Source organism: Salmo trutta, chromosome 22, assembly GCF_901001165.1.
Source record: "Salmo trutta chromosome 22, fSalTru1.1, whole genome shotgun sequence".
NCBI lineage: Eukaryota > Metazoa > Chordata > Actinopteri > Salmoniformes > Salmonidae > Salmo > Salmo trutta.
This window is the reverse complement of record NC_042978.1, coordinates 40354140-40372150: the sequence shown is the minus strand read 5'-3', so window position 1 is coordinate 40372150 and position 18011 is coordinate 40354140. Positions and strand designations below refer to the sequence as shown.

The following is an 18011-nucleotide window of genomic DNA, read 5'->3' as shown; positions in this document are numbered from 1 at the left end:
AATATATGGGAACCTTTCACATGTCTTGTTCCTTCCGATGTCCTTTTCTCAGTGCGTCGCGAAATGTTTGTGTACATAGCAACTAAAATACCGTTATTTCTGGTCCAAACTGTTGGAAGCAGTCATTTTTTCAACGAGGTAAACATCTGTACATATTAAGTGCGTTTTAGTTGTTGCTGTTCGACTTGAATTATTACGAACCACCATATTTGTTGAGAATCTGTCTGCTGCTGTCAGTGCTGAGTTCTCTGTCTGGCTAAGTACGCCGGTTAGCTAACGTTCGACAGATAGGTTGCTGTATAGCTAGTTAACTAAACTGTGTGATTTACATATATTTCCGACAGAATGTCTCTACAGGCATCTTCTCAGTCTATCGGGATGCAGAAATGTACTGATGAGGAAACGTTCTACATGCACTGCAGAGCCGCCTACCTGACTGTATTTAGGTCTAGTCTGGCCAGTATCACCTCCAAACATCAGCTATGCCGTGGTAAGTAAACGTTCTCATCATTAGTCATTCGTTTTAGAATCAGAGGGCAATAATTTGTGTAGCTGCTAGCGTGCTAACGTTACTGGCTGCAGTAGCAATTATCACGTTCACATACAGTCAGTAGCTAAGTAAATTATGCATATCCGTGAATTCTTCCACGACCTCATAATACTGCCTGCTTAGAATGTATAACCCCTCTGAATGGGCTACATCTAGTGGAAGTTACACTCCGCTAAATGTTGTAGTTACTGAACAAGTCATCATCATTGCCAACTGTTATGAAAATATGTAAATTCATTCATTTTCGATTTATCTTAGTTCTCCAGCAGGCAGGCAGAAATCCATCCCAGGCAACTCTCAACAAACATTGGACCCCAAGAACCACTAAGCTGAACTTTGATGATTTCTGTGAGATAGTGAAGAATGAGAGGCCGACAGAGGCGCACGAGTTGATGAGAGCCTTCAGAAAGATGGACATTAATGGAGATGGCTATATCTCACACAGTGAACTACACATAGTCCTCACTTCAGTAAGTACTGCCTCATTGAAGTCATTCTACATCATTCAGATATTTCTAGGTACAGTATAATACGTTGAAATGAAAGTGTGATACATTGTAGATATGTACATGAATGGCTCCAACTTATACACCTTTCAAACCAAGATGTTTTTCCTCCAACTTTAGCATCCCACCAACTTTTTTTTACGGCTTTTCTTTATATCTGAAAGATGTTGCCGGTATCAAAGCCTAAACTTGTATTTCCACAAACCGACCTAGTCATAGTTGTGGTAAAGTTCTGCCTACGGCTTAGTGTGAAATGTACCCGTAATGCTGAGGCGCATTGACACGCACTACGCTCTTAAGCTCTTGATGGTTGCTAGGCTGCGCCCATTACTACTATCCTCCAGGCAGTTCTAAACTTTGCGAGTGTAGCAGTATTGCTTCTGTCCCTCTCCTCGCCCCCACCTGGGCTCGAACCACATCATCAACTGCCTCCCACGAAGCATTGTTACCTATCGCTCCACAAAAGCCGCAGACCTTGCAAAGCAAGGGAAACAACTACTTCAAGGTCTCAGAGCAAGTGATGTCACCGATTGAAACGCTATTAGTGTGTACCCCGTTAACTAGCTAGCCATTTCATACCGGTTACAGGAGGCATGTCACCTCACCCATCTCTTCGCATAGCCCACCACCTGCACTGTTTTCTTACCACAACTTGATGGATCCATAAAGAATTACTGTGGTAAAAAATATCACTGAATGATGAAAATATGGAAATAAAGTAGGCTGATGCAATTGAAGGCATCAAGTTGTTGCTTATACTGAAACTCCAAAAGTCATCAAATTGTTATAATACATTTGAAGCAACCCACTGGGCAGACAGTTGTTGGACCAACGTAGAATAGACGTTGAATTGACGTCTATGCCCAGTGAGAATAGTCTACCTGTGTGTGGTCAACTATTTCAGCACCGTTTTGTGCTGCTTTGAGACAAGCGTGGGGACTCATCTTGATACATCAATCAATATCAGATTTTTTTACATTTATTTTTCTTCTTCACAGAATCTCAGTTTGGATATTGGTTAGGCTACATTTAGGCTGTGGAAATGTTAGATAAGTTGAGGTGAGTGCTGCTCATGATCATCTTGTCTAGTTGGCTCATTCATTAGCACTGAACAGAACATTTTGCCAGCATGTTGTGTAGCTTAACAAGTGAATGATTTTGCTCTTCACTCGCCGCTAAGTAACCTAGGCCTACTCCTGGTCAAAAGCCTGTGATTTGTCTTAATCAGTCAATGTGATTTTGTTTCTCTGAATCGTTGTTTGTATATTTGGTTAATTCTCTGGCTGGGCAAATAAGTGGAGGTGGTATAGCTCGTCTATTCGTTTTCTCATCTATCACTGATCATTTAGCATGCATTAATGTGGCCTAAATCAAGTGTAGACCTATTATTTTGCTTGATCGCGTATAGGCAACTTCAAAAGCCTGCGGAGGTTGTGAAATATAAACACGAGACTCGCATGCTTTTGAAAACATATAGATTGCTATTATTTTCAATGGGTATCATAATGAAGATACTCTCATTGTAAAGTCCTGCGGCTGCTCCTAACAAAGCGGAGGAAGGTTAGGAAAGACATTAAACGTGGATAAAAAAAAAATCATGGGCTTGCTTTGGGCTCTGTTTTCAAAATATCACCCTTTTTTTTATATGATAGCAGTTTCACACGTTGCCGTGATGCAAGTTGTGTGGGAAAAATATTTGGTGTATTTTATTCTGTTTATATTTCATTGAATTCTTAGTCTACTAAAAAATATATGTGTTGAATGTGGACATGGTGCCTTGTCTGTGAAAATAATAACTAATGATTTCATGTGCATGGCCATATAGCCTATAGGCTGCACAGACCAGCAACATCATTAAACTCAAAATATGCTGTTCTATTATTTTGAAAATATATTGTATTAGTCTTAAAATGTTTCTTAGGACCGAAAACAAATGAATCATGGATTTCTTTGTGATGGTGTATATTCGATGGATTTATTAAAATCGACGTCCACCCACATGGGCTCACAACTACTCCCATTCCTACAGTTGCCGGCATGTGCACGTGACATAGAAAAGGCTTGTCCCAGAAAGAATGTGGTAAAAATGGGACCGTATGAATTGGGTTCAGAAAAACAGGTAAAGTCTGTCTGTAAAGGGTGTTAGGTCATCACAAGCTACTTACTTACACTGAGATCAAAGGCCCAATTCAGTCAATGGTATGTTGCTCAAAATTGATGATTAACTTTCTTGTTCTTCTAGAGAGGTGAAAAGATGGCTGCCAAGGAGGTGGATGCCATTTTTTCATTAGCTGATACCAACAAAGATGGCAAATTGGACTATGCTGAGGTGAGATTGGGATGAGAGTTTGCTATTTTTACCATACTTTTTCCTTGCCCTTTACTATAGGCCTACATGTATTACTCTAATTGTACTCTTTAGCATGCACTTTCATGTATTATACAGCCTTAACATGACAGCACTATATCATTGCCTGCTTGTGTCCCAGTTCTGCAGACTGTTGGAGTCCACGGCAGAGCAGTGTCAGATTGCAGCTCTGGAGAGACTGGAGGCTGATGCCAAGCTGAAGAGGCAGAACTTTGGCAACGAGTTAGACAGCCCTCCAAAGAGCTTAGCTTCCACCGCTGTGACTGTCCCCCAGCCACCACACAAAACAGAGCCGGACATCACACTGAAGAAAGGTACTGCAGATCTCTGGTAGAGGAGTGCTAGCCTAGAACAGTACTATGCATGTTCACACACAGACACTCTCTTTCTCACACACACACACACACACACACACACACACACACACACACACACACGGCCTATAAGTGCTCTCTTCTGGAGTAGTGATAAGGAATAAGTAATAGGTCTGTTATTGATTGATTTTCCTCCCCTGATGACAAATCACCTCATTAAGACACTCCATGCATCATCATCTCCACACCATTACACCAGTTTGTTTGTAGGGAGGGGATTCTAAAGCATTGTGATTTAGGTAATCATATCTTCCATTATGAAGTAGGTTAACAGAGGGAGGGTTGGGAGGGGTGTGTGTGTGTAACGTCCCCCACTGAGAGACCCAGGGTAGACCTGGGTTCATATACTATTTGAAATAATTTCAAATACTTTAACTGGACGTGATTGAGCTTGCCTGGCATAATGGAACGAATAGAGACGTTGCAAAACTGCAGACCCCGCCCGTCTGACGCTCCAGTCAGGAGTACGCGAACGCTAAAAGTATTTGAAAGATTTCAAATAGTATTTGAACCCAGGTCTGAGCTAGGGCCAGGCAGGGCGGGCCAGGGATGGGAAGATGGAGTGGGTTGCTTTAAGTGGTCAGTCTGTGTTCATGTTATTGATTGGGGCGATCCCTCAACTGCTCTCTGAGACCATGAGGGATTAAACAGTCATCTAGGGGAAGGCCTCTCTAACCAGAGCTGCAAAAATAAATGAGTTGTGAGATACTGGCTGGATTATCCATCTATTGATTTATCCGTCCTTTACATGTTAACACGCTTCTGACACACTTTACGTGTTAACAGGCTTCTGACACACTTTACGTGTTAACAGGCTTCTGACACACTTTACGTGTTAACAGGCTTCTGACACACTTTACGTGTTAACAGGCTTCTGACACACTTTACGTGTTAACAGGCTTCTGACACACTTTACGTGTTAACACGCTTCTGACACACTTTACGTGTTAACACGCTTCTGACACACTTTACGTGTTAACAGGCTTCTGACACACTTTATGTGTTAGCACGCTTCTGACACACTTTATGTGTTAACACGCTTCTGACACACTTTACGTGTTAACACGCTTCTGACACACTTTACGTGTTAACAGGCTTCTGACACACTTTACGTGTTAACACGCTTCTGACACACTTTACGTGTTAACAGGCTTCTGACACACTTTATGTGTTAGCACGCTTCTGACACACTTTATGTGTTAACAGGCTTCTGACACACTTTACGTGTTAACAGGCTTCTGACACACTTTATGTGTTAACAGGCTTCTGACACACTTTACTGTTAACAGGCTTCTGAAACAGTTTGCATGTGACCAAGGCCATTTAAGGCTTTTCTTGTGCTTCAAATGTTTTGACTGGTTATTTGGAGTGGATTTTTCACTGGTGTTGTTAGACTAGCTTCTTCTGACTAGAAGTCTTGTTTTACCCCCACATAAAACGGCTTGGTTAAAGTTAAATTTCAACAATACATAATTGTCTCCGTTTTCCTAAACAGTTGTGATTTGGTCCTTAAAACAGAGCCCTGTGATCAATACACATTAGATCTTTGACAAATACCTTGATAGTGGAGCCATGTATTTAACTGGTATGTTTAGACGCTATAGCTGATCACATTACTCTGCATCTCTCTTCAGTGGTCTGAGAAACAGTCAAGCCCTGGATTATTGAATTTATATTTTCTGGTTTCAATTAGCAATGGATGGAAAGTTGTACAATATATTGGATTGGAAGGACTGTGATTGCACAATTTGTCATTTAGAATGCCTCCACAAATGAATGAACTAACGTGTTTGAACTTGAGATCACGTCTCACATTCTAATGATGGTGCTTGAGTAGCTCATCTTTTTTTAGGTGTCCTTGGCCTAAGTCTGGGTTTCTGGTGGGTTTCTTCTAGCTGGGTTTATCTGTTTTAGTTACAGATGTGTTTCTCCTGTGTGTGTCTGTATGTCTCTCAGACAGCAGATCGTCGTCCCGGCCCTCCTCAGCTCGCAGTAGACGGTCGTCACTGTCTAACGCCATCACCATGGCAGCCAGCAGCACTAAGAGCATCAAGCTGGCAGAGCCCACATCTATACAGGTACTACAGCACTGGAACAGTCTGGACTCACATGTACATCGATCACACACTGGGGTATGGTTAACCTGTCTGTTCTCTCTGACAGAAATAATGTGGCTTAATAATTATTTGTCCGAGAGACGGTTGGGACGATGTATGTATGTACACTACCGTTCAAAAGTTTGGGGTCACTTAGAAATGTCCTTGTTTTTGAAAGAAAAGCACATTTTTTTGTCCATTAAAATAACATCAAATTGATCAGAAATGCAGTGTAGACATTGTTAATGTTGTAAATGACTATTGTAGCTGGAAACGGCTGATTTTTAATGGAATATCTACATAGGTGTACAGAGGCCCATTATCAGCATTATCAATTTGATGTTATTTTCATGGACAAATAATGTGCTTTTCTTTCAAAAACAAGGACATTTCTAAGTGACCCCAAACTTTTGAACGGTAGTGTAACTGCAGTTAGACCAAGATCAGGGTATTTTGTCTTTGAGTTCTCCTCCTGAGTTCCTCATTGTGCACCCATTAGGCCTACTCACTAATATCGGAGCAGAGCAAGGATCCACCATAGGTCCCTTCAATAACAGCCCTGAAGTCCATTGCTCTGCTCTGGTGTTAGTTAAGCCAGGCAGCATAGTTGTTGCCGTTTTGTTGTTGTTGTGTGATGCCTTTTGGTGGCAAATTTACTCTGGGTCGGTCGATAAGTATAGAGTGTTGGTATTGATCCCATTCTCTTTGTTTGCACTCTTTTTGACTTCACCTTGGCTCGTTTTCTTTACTGCAACAAAACAAAAGAGAGAAAAACAATAGCTGTGCTCCCTGAACCTTCCTGGTCAGAGGAGTGTAATTGGAAAGTGCCAGATGGAGGAGAAGGGTAAACAATGTGTGTCTGGAGATTACCTGCAGGAAGGTCCTCTCATTGTGCAGTATGTTGCTCCAGGCCTGTTCTGGGTTGATCATTGGGAGTTGGGAATGGGTAAGGCTGTCTAGAGCCATGTCTTAGGGCAAGGTAAGGATGTGTTTTAAAGGGAGGCAAGAAACCTTGTGGCCCTCAGAGGCCCTGTATTGGGCTGAAGCTGATCTCCCTCTGTGGGGGGAATTATTTCAGACCCCTTAAAGTAGTGGATGTGACATGCGCCCGGGACAGGTGGCCTGATTTGATATTGTGACTTCTATGGTTTGATCCGCTATATGTTTTACAACCTAACATTAATACTTTGAGGAAATAGCTTCTTTTTTTTTTTTTTTTGTCCACACACAGTTTGTTTGTTTCTTTAACTTGGTGATTGACAGGTCACCGAAAAAGATGCCATTCCAGACTGTAAGGACCACCAGCGGTTGTGTGCCATTGAATGTGTCTTCTATGGGTTAGGAATGAGAGTTTTTATGCTGTTCATATCTGCATCTGGGATGGATGTTTGTGCTCTCTTTCAAATTATACAATTTCCTGAATATTAGGCCAACAATTCTGAGTGTGTTTAAATGTACTTGTTGAATAAAGGTGATTCTGATCACAGTTGTAATAGAGATTTAAAAAGCAGGCGGGAACAAAGATGGAATTCATAATCATTGTTCAATAACCACATTATGTTTCGGGAGGACAACTATTTAAACTATTTTGTTGAAAAAATAGATATATCAAAGCTAAATGCAATTTTCCAATAATCTGGCCCATTAGATGAGGCCTTTGCTGCCATCTGGTGGTTGTACTTGGTGGTCTACTTGTTGGTGTTGGGTACTGAACCAAGGTGCGGAAGCATAACATTATGAATATGCTCTCTGAATTAGCATCATGCCCATTTATATCTGTCTGTTTAACTGATTTCCAAGTGAGTTATCATTTATATTTGTGACTGGCTCAAATTCAAAATGATGCATCCCTGTAATATTTACTTCTCAGGGTGTTGGTTTCCTCCGGTTTTGAAACCACCTGCACTAATGCATTGTTCAAGGATTGTAGGCCATTTTGTGAGCTTTTCATACATTATGTCAGTTAAAAGGCCCACTGTGATATTAAAGCAGTTTTTGATATAAAAAAAACCGTCTCCCCTTTGCCAGGACTGGCATCACACCTGTATGAAGGGCAGTTTCTTCCTTGAGGAGGATGGAGGCATCACGTCCCTGCAATACCGTCTCACCGTCCCCCAGACAGCCACCGTCTACCTCACCATCAGACCTCTCAACCTTAGCCAGAGACTTGGTAAGTCTACCTCACCATCAGACTCTCAACCTTAGCCAGAGACTTGGTAAGTCTACCTCACCATCAGACTCTCAACCTTAGCCAGAGACTTGGTAAGTCTACCTCACCATCAGCACAGTTGGGTAGGTTACTTTCTAAATGTAATCTGTTAGTTACTAGTTACCTGTCCAAAATTGTAATCAGTAACATCACTTTTTGATTACCCAAATTCAGTAATGTAATCTGATTACTATCAGTTACTTTTAGATTACTTTCACCTTAATAGGCATTAGAAGAAGAAGAAAAATGTGCCTCTCTTGATGAGTTTGTTGTCATGGAGGACTGATTGGGCTGATTGCTTCGAGTTGAAAAATAAATGCTGCTCCATTGGAATGGCATGCTTTGAGCACTACTGAAAAGTGCTATTTGCATGTGAAATGAATGCCATATGCTGCATTTGCTATTTGCCTATTGTTTACCTTTTTGTTGGTGACACTTTTTGATATGTTGATAATATGCAGTTGTTTAAGTCTATCATAAGTGTGCGAGTTTGAGAATGTGTCTGTTAGGTCTATAGACTTTTTTAGTTTTTTTAATCAGCAGAAAATGTATTGAGCAATAAAATCCCCACTCGTGGTCTTCTTAAATTCAACTAGTTTTTGACAGTATGGAGCACAATACCATGGAGGAGTTTAGAAGAGAGACACTCAAACTTTTATTCCATAGGCTAGGATCCACGTGGACCGCTGGGATCCACGCAACTATGCTGCCGTTGCAAGAGCGTATTTTTCACTGGCTGTCCACTGGTCGCAAAAAACAATGATTCATAGGCAGCTTAAACTTCCTCAATTCAACCATTATTAGGTTAAAATACACATACGACCACAATCTGTAAGGCCCAAATAGCTAAATGAGCGAGCAACAGTTTGATTCACATTTTTTGTAATTTTGTTTTATTTAACCTTTATCTAACTAGGCAAGTCAGTTAAGAACAAATTCTTATTTTCAATGACGGCCTACCCCAGCCAAACCCTAACCTGCACAACGCTGGGCCAATTGTGCGCCGCCATATGGGACTCCCAATCACGGCCGGTTGTGATACAACCTGGAATAGAACCAGGGTCTAGTGACGCCTCTAGCACTGAGATGCGGTGCCTTAGACCGCTGCGCCACTCAGGAGCACCACATCATTGCACTATGTAGATACTGTATCAATAATAAGTGATATCTATATCGTCTGTCAGCTACACCACTGCTGTCGTCCATGCCTCCAAGCGTTTATTCAAATTGGATGTATAATCTTTGGATGCCGCCAGCAGTTGCACCATTGGAAGACATAGCTTGGACTGTAGCCTGCAAAAGCCTGTTCCTGTTCTTTTCCCGTGATCTGTCAAACGCATTCTGTGTGTCATCATAGTGGTCTATGACTTGTGGTCAGACTCGCTTCGGCGGAACAAACTTAAACTTGAGCCTTTTTTCAATGCTGATTTGAATGTCATTGAGAACAGAAAGGTGTCATAAATATTTTTTTCGCAAACATCCTTTCTGAACTTAAAAGTAATCCTAGATATTTTAGCTGGTAACGGATTACAGTTAGTTTTTTTGTAATCCGTTACTCCCCAACCCTGACCATCAGACCCCCCCCAATGTTTTGATATTTGCAGTTGAGGACTGGAATGTAACCTTTTTGGAATGTAACCTTTTTGTCCTGTTTCTTAGAAAAGCCCTCATCCTGGATGTCGGTGGACACAGCTGTCTTTGTGGTGTCAGGAAAAGACACTAAAGAGGACTCCACTTTGGTGTGTTTCACTGAGTCAAGAGACAAAGAGGTCAGTCCTTAATTATTGTATATGTCATGCATGATGATCGTTTTCAAATGAAACAACCTCCAACTTAGAGAGAGAGTATATTTGTAGTAGAGGTCTTCATGGGTCCGGGTGGACTCGAATTCGGGTCTGAAATTCGAACTTGTTCCTCAGGTCCGGGACGTGTCCTGTTTGATTATCGACCACGGTTTTGCATAGCATATTTATTTTACTCTAACAAGGTGAATTTATTGACTTATAGAAGGCCTAGCCAGCTTGACTGATGAACATACTTTTTTTTTGTCACTCTGGTCCAATCGGGTCTGGTCTAGACCCGGATCCGTTAGGGTCTGATTGTGCAACTTTTTGGACCTGTGAAGACCTCTAATTTGAATTATAAACTGGTTGGTTTGAGCCCAGAATGCTGATTGGCTGACAGCCATGGTATATTAGACCGTATACCACGGGTATGACAAAACATGTATTTTTACTGCTCTAATTACATTGGTAACCAGTTTATAATAGCAATAAGGCACCTCAGATGTTTGTGGTATATGGCCAATATACCACGGCTAAGGACTGTGTCCAGGCACAACCCTTAGTGATGCGTAGTGCCTAAGACCAGCCCTTAGCCGTGGTATATTGGCCATATATCACACCCCCTCATGCCTTATTGCTTAAGTATAGCATGAGAATAGCCTTTCATAGACAAACTGGCTCTCTCAGAAATGTGTTTACTGATCTCTAGTGACCAGCTGTGATACCCTTCAATCTCCAGTGATTGTTTACAAAACTTCCATTGAAAAACCTAACAAACATATTGTTCCTGAAAACAGAAGTGTTGCTGGAAGGGGGAGCTGAGTGCTGGTACCTACTGCCTCCTTCCCTTCACCACGGGCTGTAGGCTGAGGAAGAGGACCAGGAACAGCGTGTCTAAACCTGTCACGCTGGTCAACAGGACTGACACGGGGGAGCTGGACCTCACTAGGGACTTCAGGTGAGTTACACACCTGCTAGAAATTATGAGGAGTAATAGTATACAGTATTAACACCAGCATCACTATATTTCTTTCAGTTGCAAAATGAAAACACTCGAAGCAGACCAAACTCGTTGGTCCTTTAAAAACTTGCTGTATGTAAAGTATTGTGTGGTATTGGTTAGAAAATAAATTGATGTGACTCTGGATGACAACATAATGATGTTTGTTTCCAACATTAGGGCTGTTTAAAATCCGCTTCATGTTTTGTTTCCTTGCCACGATACTAATAAGTATAGCAACACTGGTATTGTCCTGGCCCTAGTAGTTGCCCTGTACAATGTGAACCTGTGAACCTTAAATTCGTTATCAGAGGCAAAATATGTGTATTATTGTGAAAGGTGCTGAATGTTGTGTATTCATCTCCACAGTACATTTCAAATGTTCCGCTCTATATCTGTGAAGAGGATTCAGACAGGGGCTGACCTGGGCAATGCTTCCTTCCTACCACAGGGGGGCGCTGTCGGATATCTTTGAGGTGATAGACCTGGATGGGAACGGCCTCCTCAGTCTGGAGGAGTACAACTTCTTTGAGCTCAGGACCAGTGGAGAGAACTGTGATGAGGAAGCATGGGCTGTCTGCAAAGGTGAAATATACCTGATGTATTCAAATGGATAATGTAGTAGACTGCTATCATATGCCACCAGGTCATGTGTAGTTCCAGCTTCGTGCTGATCGTGTTTTCTTTAATCAATGCTTTGGCTAGAGTCAAACCAGGCTGTTTTGAAAATGAAATTATTATTGTTTGGATTGTGTCTGATGGCAGTTTGACTTGGGCCTAAAGAACAGACTACCTGTCCGGTGTATTAGTTGAATTTGGTTCAATTGATTCTTCAAGTGGTTCATGACTCCTTTATGTGACTCCCTCCCAGAGAACTTTGACACCCGGAAGAACCAGCTCAGTCGTCAGGGCTTCATGGAGCTCAACCTGATGGAGGCCAGCGAGAGGGGGGGAGACCCCACAGACCTCTGGGTAACGCTGGAGGCCATGGGCTACAACCGCAATCTGGAGATGGTGGAGGTGGGTCCTAGTGCTAGACACACATACACACTGTTCCTTTCCGTGTATTAGCCGCTGGTAGTAGCAGCACACAGAGCTGTAGCACTCAGCAGTACCATATCACATCAAATATCAGACCAATACATACCTCCATTGAATCATCACAAATTGACTAACAATATTGTCTAACAAGTGCAGTGTAAATGAATAAATCCATCCTTCTCATCCTCATCTAGGCATGTCCGTTCCTGATAGATGTTTACTGTGAGGAGGGTCAGTGTACTCTGCAGCCGGTCAGTCTGGAGTCAGGCCACAGGATCCTGAACACAGCCCTGCAGAGGTCCATCACGGCCAGGTCAGATGTCAAAACCCTCAGGGGTCAGGAGAATGTCCTGGTCTACACCTACAGAGGAGAACACAGGATCTCCACCGTCATCGCCAACAAGGTGAAGGACTAGAATACATACTATTTGATTTTTTTTGCATTGTGTTTTCAGAGGTTTATCGAACCAACAAGATGAACATCCACTAGAGGGGATGTTCTGTATTTACTCTGATTGTGGCGCTCCATGGGGCGGCAGGTAGCCTAGTGGTTAGAGTGTTGGGCCAGTAACCGAAAGGTTGCAAGATCGAATCACCGAGCTGACAAGGTAAAAATCTGTCGTTCCCTGAACAAGGCAGTTAACCTACTGTTCCTAGGCCGTCATTGAAAATAAGAATTTGTTCTTAACTGACTTGTCTAGTTAAATAAATGTAAAATACATTTAAAAAAAATGTGATTCCTTCATATTTTTGATACACACTAGCCTGTTGAAGAAAAAAACATGGAGGTATCTTCATTTATCTGATCCGCTTTCAACCAAGTCTGTTTTTACATAGTTCTGTATGTAAATTTGACCTGTAGGGAATTCTTTACAAGGCTCTGACAGTCGTCGGTGTGGCAATGCTTGCAAACTATTACGGATTACTAAGGGAAACCCAGCCGCGAGCTGCTCAGTGACATGAGCCAACCAGACAGGCTAAATGCCTTTTATGCTCGCTTCGAGGCAAGCCACACTGAAGCATGCATGAGAGCACCAGCTGTTCCGGACGACTGTGTTATCACGCTCTTCATAGCTGATGTGAGGAAGACCTTTAAACAGGTCAACATTCACAAGGCCGCGGGGCCAGACGGATTACCAGGACGTGTACTCAGAGCATGCGCCGACCAACTGGAGAGTGTCTTCACTGACATTTTCAACCTCTCCCTGACCGAGTCTGTAATACCAACATGTTTCAAGCAGACCACCATAGTCCCTGTGCCCAAGAAAGTGAAGGTAACCTGCCTAAATGACTACTGCCCCGTAGCACTCACGTCGGTAGCTATGAAGTCCTTTGAAAGACTGGTCATGGCTCACATCAACACCATCATCCCGGAAACTCTAGGCCCACTCCAATTTGCATACCGCCACAACAGATCCACAGATGACGCAATCTCAATCGCACTCCACACTGCACTTTCCCACCTGGACAAATGGAACACCTATGTGAGAATGTTGTTCATTGACTACAGCTCAGAGTTCAACACCATAGTGCCCACTAAGCTAAGAACCCTGGGACTAAACACCTCCCTCTGCAACTGGATCCTGGACTTCCTGACGGGCCGTCTCCAGGCGGTAAGGGTAGGCAACAACTCATCTGCAACGCTAATCCTCAACACGGGGGCCCCTCAGGGGTGTGTGCTTACTCCCCTCCTGTATTCCCTGTTCACCCATGACTGCGTGGCTAAGCACAACTCCAACACCATTAAGTTTACTGACGACACAACGGTGGTAGGCCTGATCACCGACAACAATGAGACAGCCTATAGGGAGGAGGTCAGAGACCTGGCAGTGTGGTGCCAGGACAACAACCTCTCCCTCAATGTGAGCAAGACAACGGAGCTGATCGTGGACTACAGGATAAGGAGGTCCGAACACGCCCCCATTCACATCAACAGAGCTGTAGTGGAGAGGGTCGAGGGTTTCCACATCACCAACAAACTATCATGGTCCAAACACACCCAGACAGTCGTGAAGAGGGCACTGCAATGCCTTTTCCCCCTCAGGAGACTGAAAAGATTTGGCATGGATCCCCATATCCTCAAAAGTTCTGCAGCTGCACCATTGAGAGCATCTTGACCGGTTGCATCACCGCCTGGTAAGGCAACTTTTCGGAATCCAACCGTAAGGCGCTACAGAGGGTAGTGCGTACGGCCCAGTACATCACGAGGGCCAAGCATCCATCCAGGACCTATATACTAGGTGGTGTCAGAGGAAGGCCCAAAGAATTGTCAAACTCCAGTTACCCAAGTCATAGACCGTTCTCTCTGCTACCGCACGGCAAGTGGTACCGGAGCGCCAAGTCTAGGTCCAAAAGGCCCATACCCCCAAGCCATAAGACTGCTGAACAATTAAATAAATGCCCGCCCCCTTTGTTTTTACACTGCTGCTACTCGCTGTTTATTATCTATGCATAGTCACTTTACCTCTACCTACATGTACAAATTACCTTGACTAACCTGTACCCCTGCACATTGACTCGGTACCGGTACCCCCTGTATATATTCTTGTTGTTATTTCACTGTTACTTTTTTAAAACAAGTTTTACTTTATTTATTATTTAGTAAATATTTTCTTAACTCTATTTTCTTAACTGCATTGTTGGTTAAGGGCTTGTAAGTAAGCATTTCATGCTAAGGTCTGCACCTGTTGTATTTGGCGCATGTGACAAATAACATTTGATTTGAAAAATGTGTGTACATTAGACCTCCAACGTCATACATTGCTGCTAGTCTAGAACTGGTGAGGAGTGAGTCCATTATCACATAATGCTGTAATTGATATGCAGCTTACACCTCCATTCACATGGCAACAGGATCCACACTGTGAGAATCTTATGGTCACACATAGTGGGCAGAATAGTTAATGTGTGGAGCATTAAGATCATCAGAGTGCTGCAGTTTCTTTTTGATTCAGTAGACCGTTTTTCTCCATGTACCTGGTAATACTATACTGTAGTAGGCATGTGTTATACTTTTTCAAATTAGCTTAGTAGTGAAAGCATCCAGCAGTGAAATGTCTGGGTGGAGGGTTTAGTAAGGAAATACTGTAGCCAGTAGTGAAGGGTCTGGGTGGAGGGTTTAGTAAGGAAATACTGTAGCCAGTAGTGAAGGGTCTGGGTGGAGGGTTTAGTAAGGAAATACTGTAGCCAGTAGTGAAGGGTCTGGGTGGAGGGTTTAGTAAGGAAATACTGTAGCCAGTAGTGAAGGGTCTGGGTGGAGGGTTTAGTAAGGAAATACTGTAGCCAGTAGTGAAGGGTCTGGGTGGAGGGTTTAATAAGGAAATACTGTAGCCAGTAGTGAAGGGTCTGGGTGGAGGGTTTAGTAAGGAAATACTGTAGCCAGTAGTGAAGGGTCTGGGTGGAGGGTTTAATAAGGAAATACTGTAGCCAGTAGTGAAGGGTCTGGGTGGAGGGTTTAGTAAGGAAATACTGTAGCCAGTAGTGAAGGGTCTGGGTGGAGGGTTTAGTAAGAACATACTGTAGCCAGTAGTGAAGGGTCTGGGTGCAGGGTTTAGTAAGGAAATACTGTAGCCAGTAGTGAAGGGTCTGGGTGGAGGGTTTAGTAAGGAAATACTGTAGCCAGTAGTGAAGGGTCTGGGTGGAGGGTTTAGTAAGGAAATACTGTAGCCAGTAGTGAAGGGTCTGGGTGGAGGGTTTAGTAAGGAAATACTGTAGCAAGCTTGGTATCACAGCTCGTAAAGGAAATGTAGCAATCCATATGCATGGTTAAATGAACTGGTTTGAATTGTCCACCCACTTAGGCTACCACCAGCCCGTTTCCCCAGTCACTGGGCCATCATGTTAGCCTGGTTAAACCAGACTAAACGCTGCACTCTCAATGGGCTATAGACTCAGTCTGGCTTGACCAGGCTACCATGATATTACCTATTGTTCTTTATGTAACAGTTCATGTAAAATCTCCCCTCTGTTCTATTGCAGACCAACCAGAAGGTGACGGTGCACGTGAACAACGAGCAGAGTAAGAACTGCAGCAGCAGCAGAGGGATGAGTGTGTTCGCTGTGGAGGTCCCTGCTAGAACCAAGATGGTGAGATACTGTACTCACAGAACACACTGTCCTATAGGACGGAGGTTGAGCTGTCTCCTATTCTTTCTTCTGCTTATTCAGCAAAATGTTAATAAAGTTTATCATTATTTTTAGACTTCATAGTTTGTGGGATGTACACTACATGACCAAAAGTATATGGACACCTGCTCGTTGAACATCTCATTGCAAAATCATGGGCGTTAATATGGAGTTGGTCCCAGCTTTGCTGCAATAGCAGCCTCCATTCTTCTGGGAAGGCTTTCCACTAGATGTTGGAACATTACTGCCGGGACTTGCTTCCATTCAGCCACAAGAGCATTAGTGAGGATGGGCACTGATGTTGGGCGATTAGGCCTGGCTCGCAGTCGGTGTTCCAATTCATCCCAAAGGTGTTCGATGGGGTTGAGGTCAGGGCTCTGTGCAGGCCAGTGAAGTTATTCCACACCTATCTCGACAATCCACTTCTGTATGGACCTCGCTTTGTGCACGTGGACATTGTCATGCTGAAACAGGAAAGGGCCTTCCCCAAACTCTTGCCACAAGGCTGGAAGCACAGAATCGTCTAGAATGTCATTGTATGCTGTAGCATTAAGATTTCCCTTTACTGGAACTAAGGGGCCTAGTCCGAACCATGAAAAACCGCCTCTGACCATTATTACTCCTCCACCAAACTTTACAGTTGGCACTACGTATTCGGGCAGGTAGTGTTCTCCTGGCATCCGCCAAACCCAGATTTGTCCGTCGGACTGCCAGATGGTGAAGTGTGATTCATCACTCCAGAGAACGCGTTTCCACTGCTCCAGAGTCCAATAGTGGCGAGCTTTACACCACTCCAGCCGACGAATGGCATTGCACATGGTGATCTTAGGCTTGTGTACGGCTGCTTGGCCATGGAAACCCATTTCATGAAGCCTAGACGTTTACACTTCACAATAACAGCACGTACAGTTGACCGGGGCAGCTCTAGCAGAGCAGAAATTTGACGAACTGACTTGTTGGAAAGGTGATATCCTATGACGGTGCTACGCTGAAAGTCCCTGAGCTCTTCAGTAAGGCCATTCTACTGTCAATGTTTGTCTATGGAGATTGCATGGCTGTGTGCTCGATTTTATACACCTGTCAGCAACGGGTGTGGCTGAAATAGCCAAATTCACTAATTTGAATGGGTGTCCACATACATTTGTGTATGTTAAATAGACAGATTTGACCTCCATTGAGCAGTTAATGCTCTATTTCTCCCGTTGTGTAACATCTGTTGATGGGTGTAAAGGAGAGATCAACCACACTTGCTCTCTCTTAAAGAGGAAACAGAAGAAACACGTTACTTCAAGAAGCATTCAAGTTTCTCAATGGGGCAAGTGTAATAATGATTTTCACTTTAAATTGTCTTTGTCATGTCTCTCAGGTGTGCCAGCATGTTCTGCCCATCAACGAGCACCAGGAGTGGACCTACAGCTGTGTGGAGAGCATTATACCATGCCAGTGAAACAGTGATAGACAGCAACCCTAATATTACCATGGTACTTTATAAAACATACTAATACTAAGGGATAGTGGGCCAAAATCTATTTCTAGCCAACGGGAAACTGAATTAATGAATAATACTATTTATATGTAACGTGCCTTTGTGATAGTGGTGTGTAGTTGTTTTTCTATGGAATTGTATGAAATTATGTTGATTTGAAAAGCTTTAATAGAAATGTAACTATAATAGAGATACTGTAGATAATGATACTGAACTTATATTTGCCTTTTATTTGCACTATGATTTAATATTTTTAACACTCTATTTTCATTGTACTGTGACTCCTATAATAATGTGTATAATTTTTTTTATCACATGCCTTTATATACAAATATGATGTGCATTGTAACGTGTTTTAACAAGTGTGCTCAAGTCTCATATTTACAAACAATATGCTATATCTCTAACAATAGTACATTATTACGTATGTCTGTCAAAACTCAAAAATAAATCTCTAATTTAAAATAATAGA

General features: G+C 42.8%; 2 protein-coding genes across 3 annotated transcripts in view; one reads left to right on the top strand and one right to left on the bottom strand.

The window, feature by feature from the left end:
* itgb3bp (integrin subunit beta 3 binding protein) overlaps positions 1-68 on the bottom strand; it is a 13327-nt gene extending 13259 nt beyond the window's left edge. For both annotated transcript variants that reach the window (XR_003868715.1, XM_029707990.1), the window contains exon 1: positions 14-68. The gene's annotated coding sequence lies outside the window, so the exon portion shown is untranslated. The remainder of the gene's footprint in view (positions 1-13) is intronic.
* efcab7 (EF-hand calcium binding domain 7) lies at positions 43-18011 on the top strand. Its single transcript, XM_029707979.1, has 14 exons — positions 43-138; positions 345-490; positions 809-1020; positions 3299-3385; positions 3546-3738; positions 5755-5876; positions 7923-8064; positions 9763-9872; positions 10685-10845; positions 11339-11472; positions 11759-11907; positions 12123-12332; positions 15907-16014; positions 17420-18011. The coding sequence occupies exons 2-14, from the start codon at positions 346-348 to the stop codon at positions 17498-17500; spliced, it is 1854 nt and encodes a 617-aa protein (XP_029563839.1). The 5' UTR covers positions 43-138; position 345; the 3' UTR covers positions 17501-18011.

Coding starts and splice junctions, on each gene's coding strand:
- efcab7 (XM_029707979.1), top strand. CDS start 346: ATGTCTCTACAGGCATCTTCTCAGTCTATCGGGATGCAGAAATGTACT. Junction 3,386..3,545: donor GCAAATTGGACTATGCTGAG/GTGAGATTGGGA, acceptor CTTGTGTCCCAG/TTCTGCAGACTGTTGGAGTC. Junction 16,015..17,419: donor TCCCTGCTAGAACCAAGATG/GTGAGATACTGT, acceptor CATGTCTCTCAG/GTGTGCCAGCATGTTCTGCC.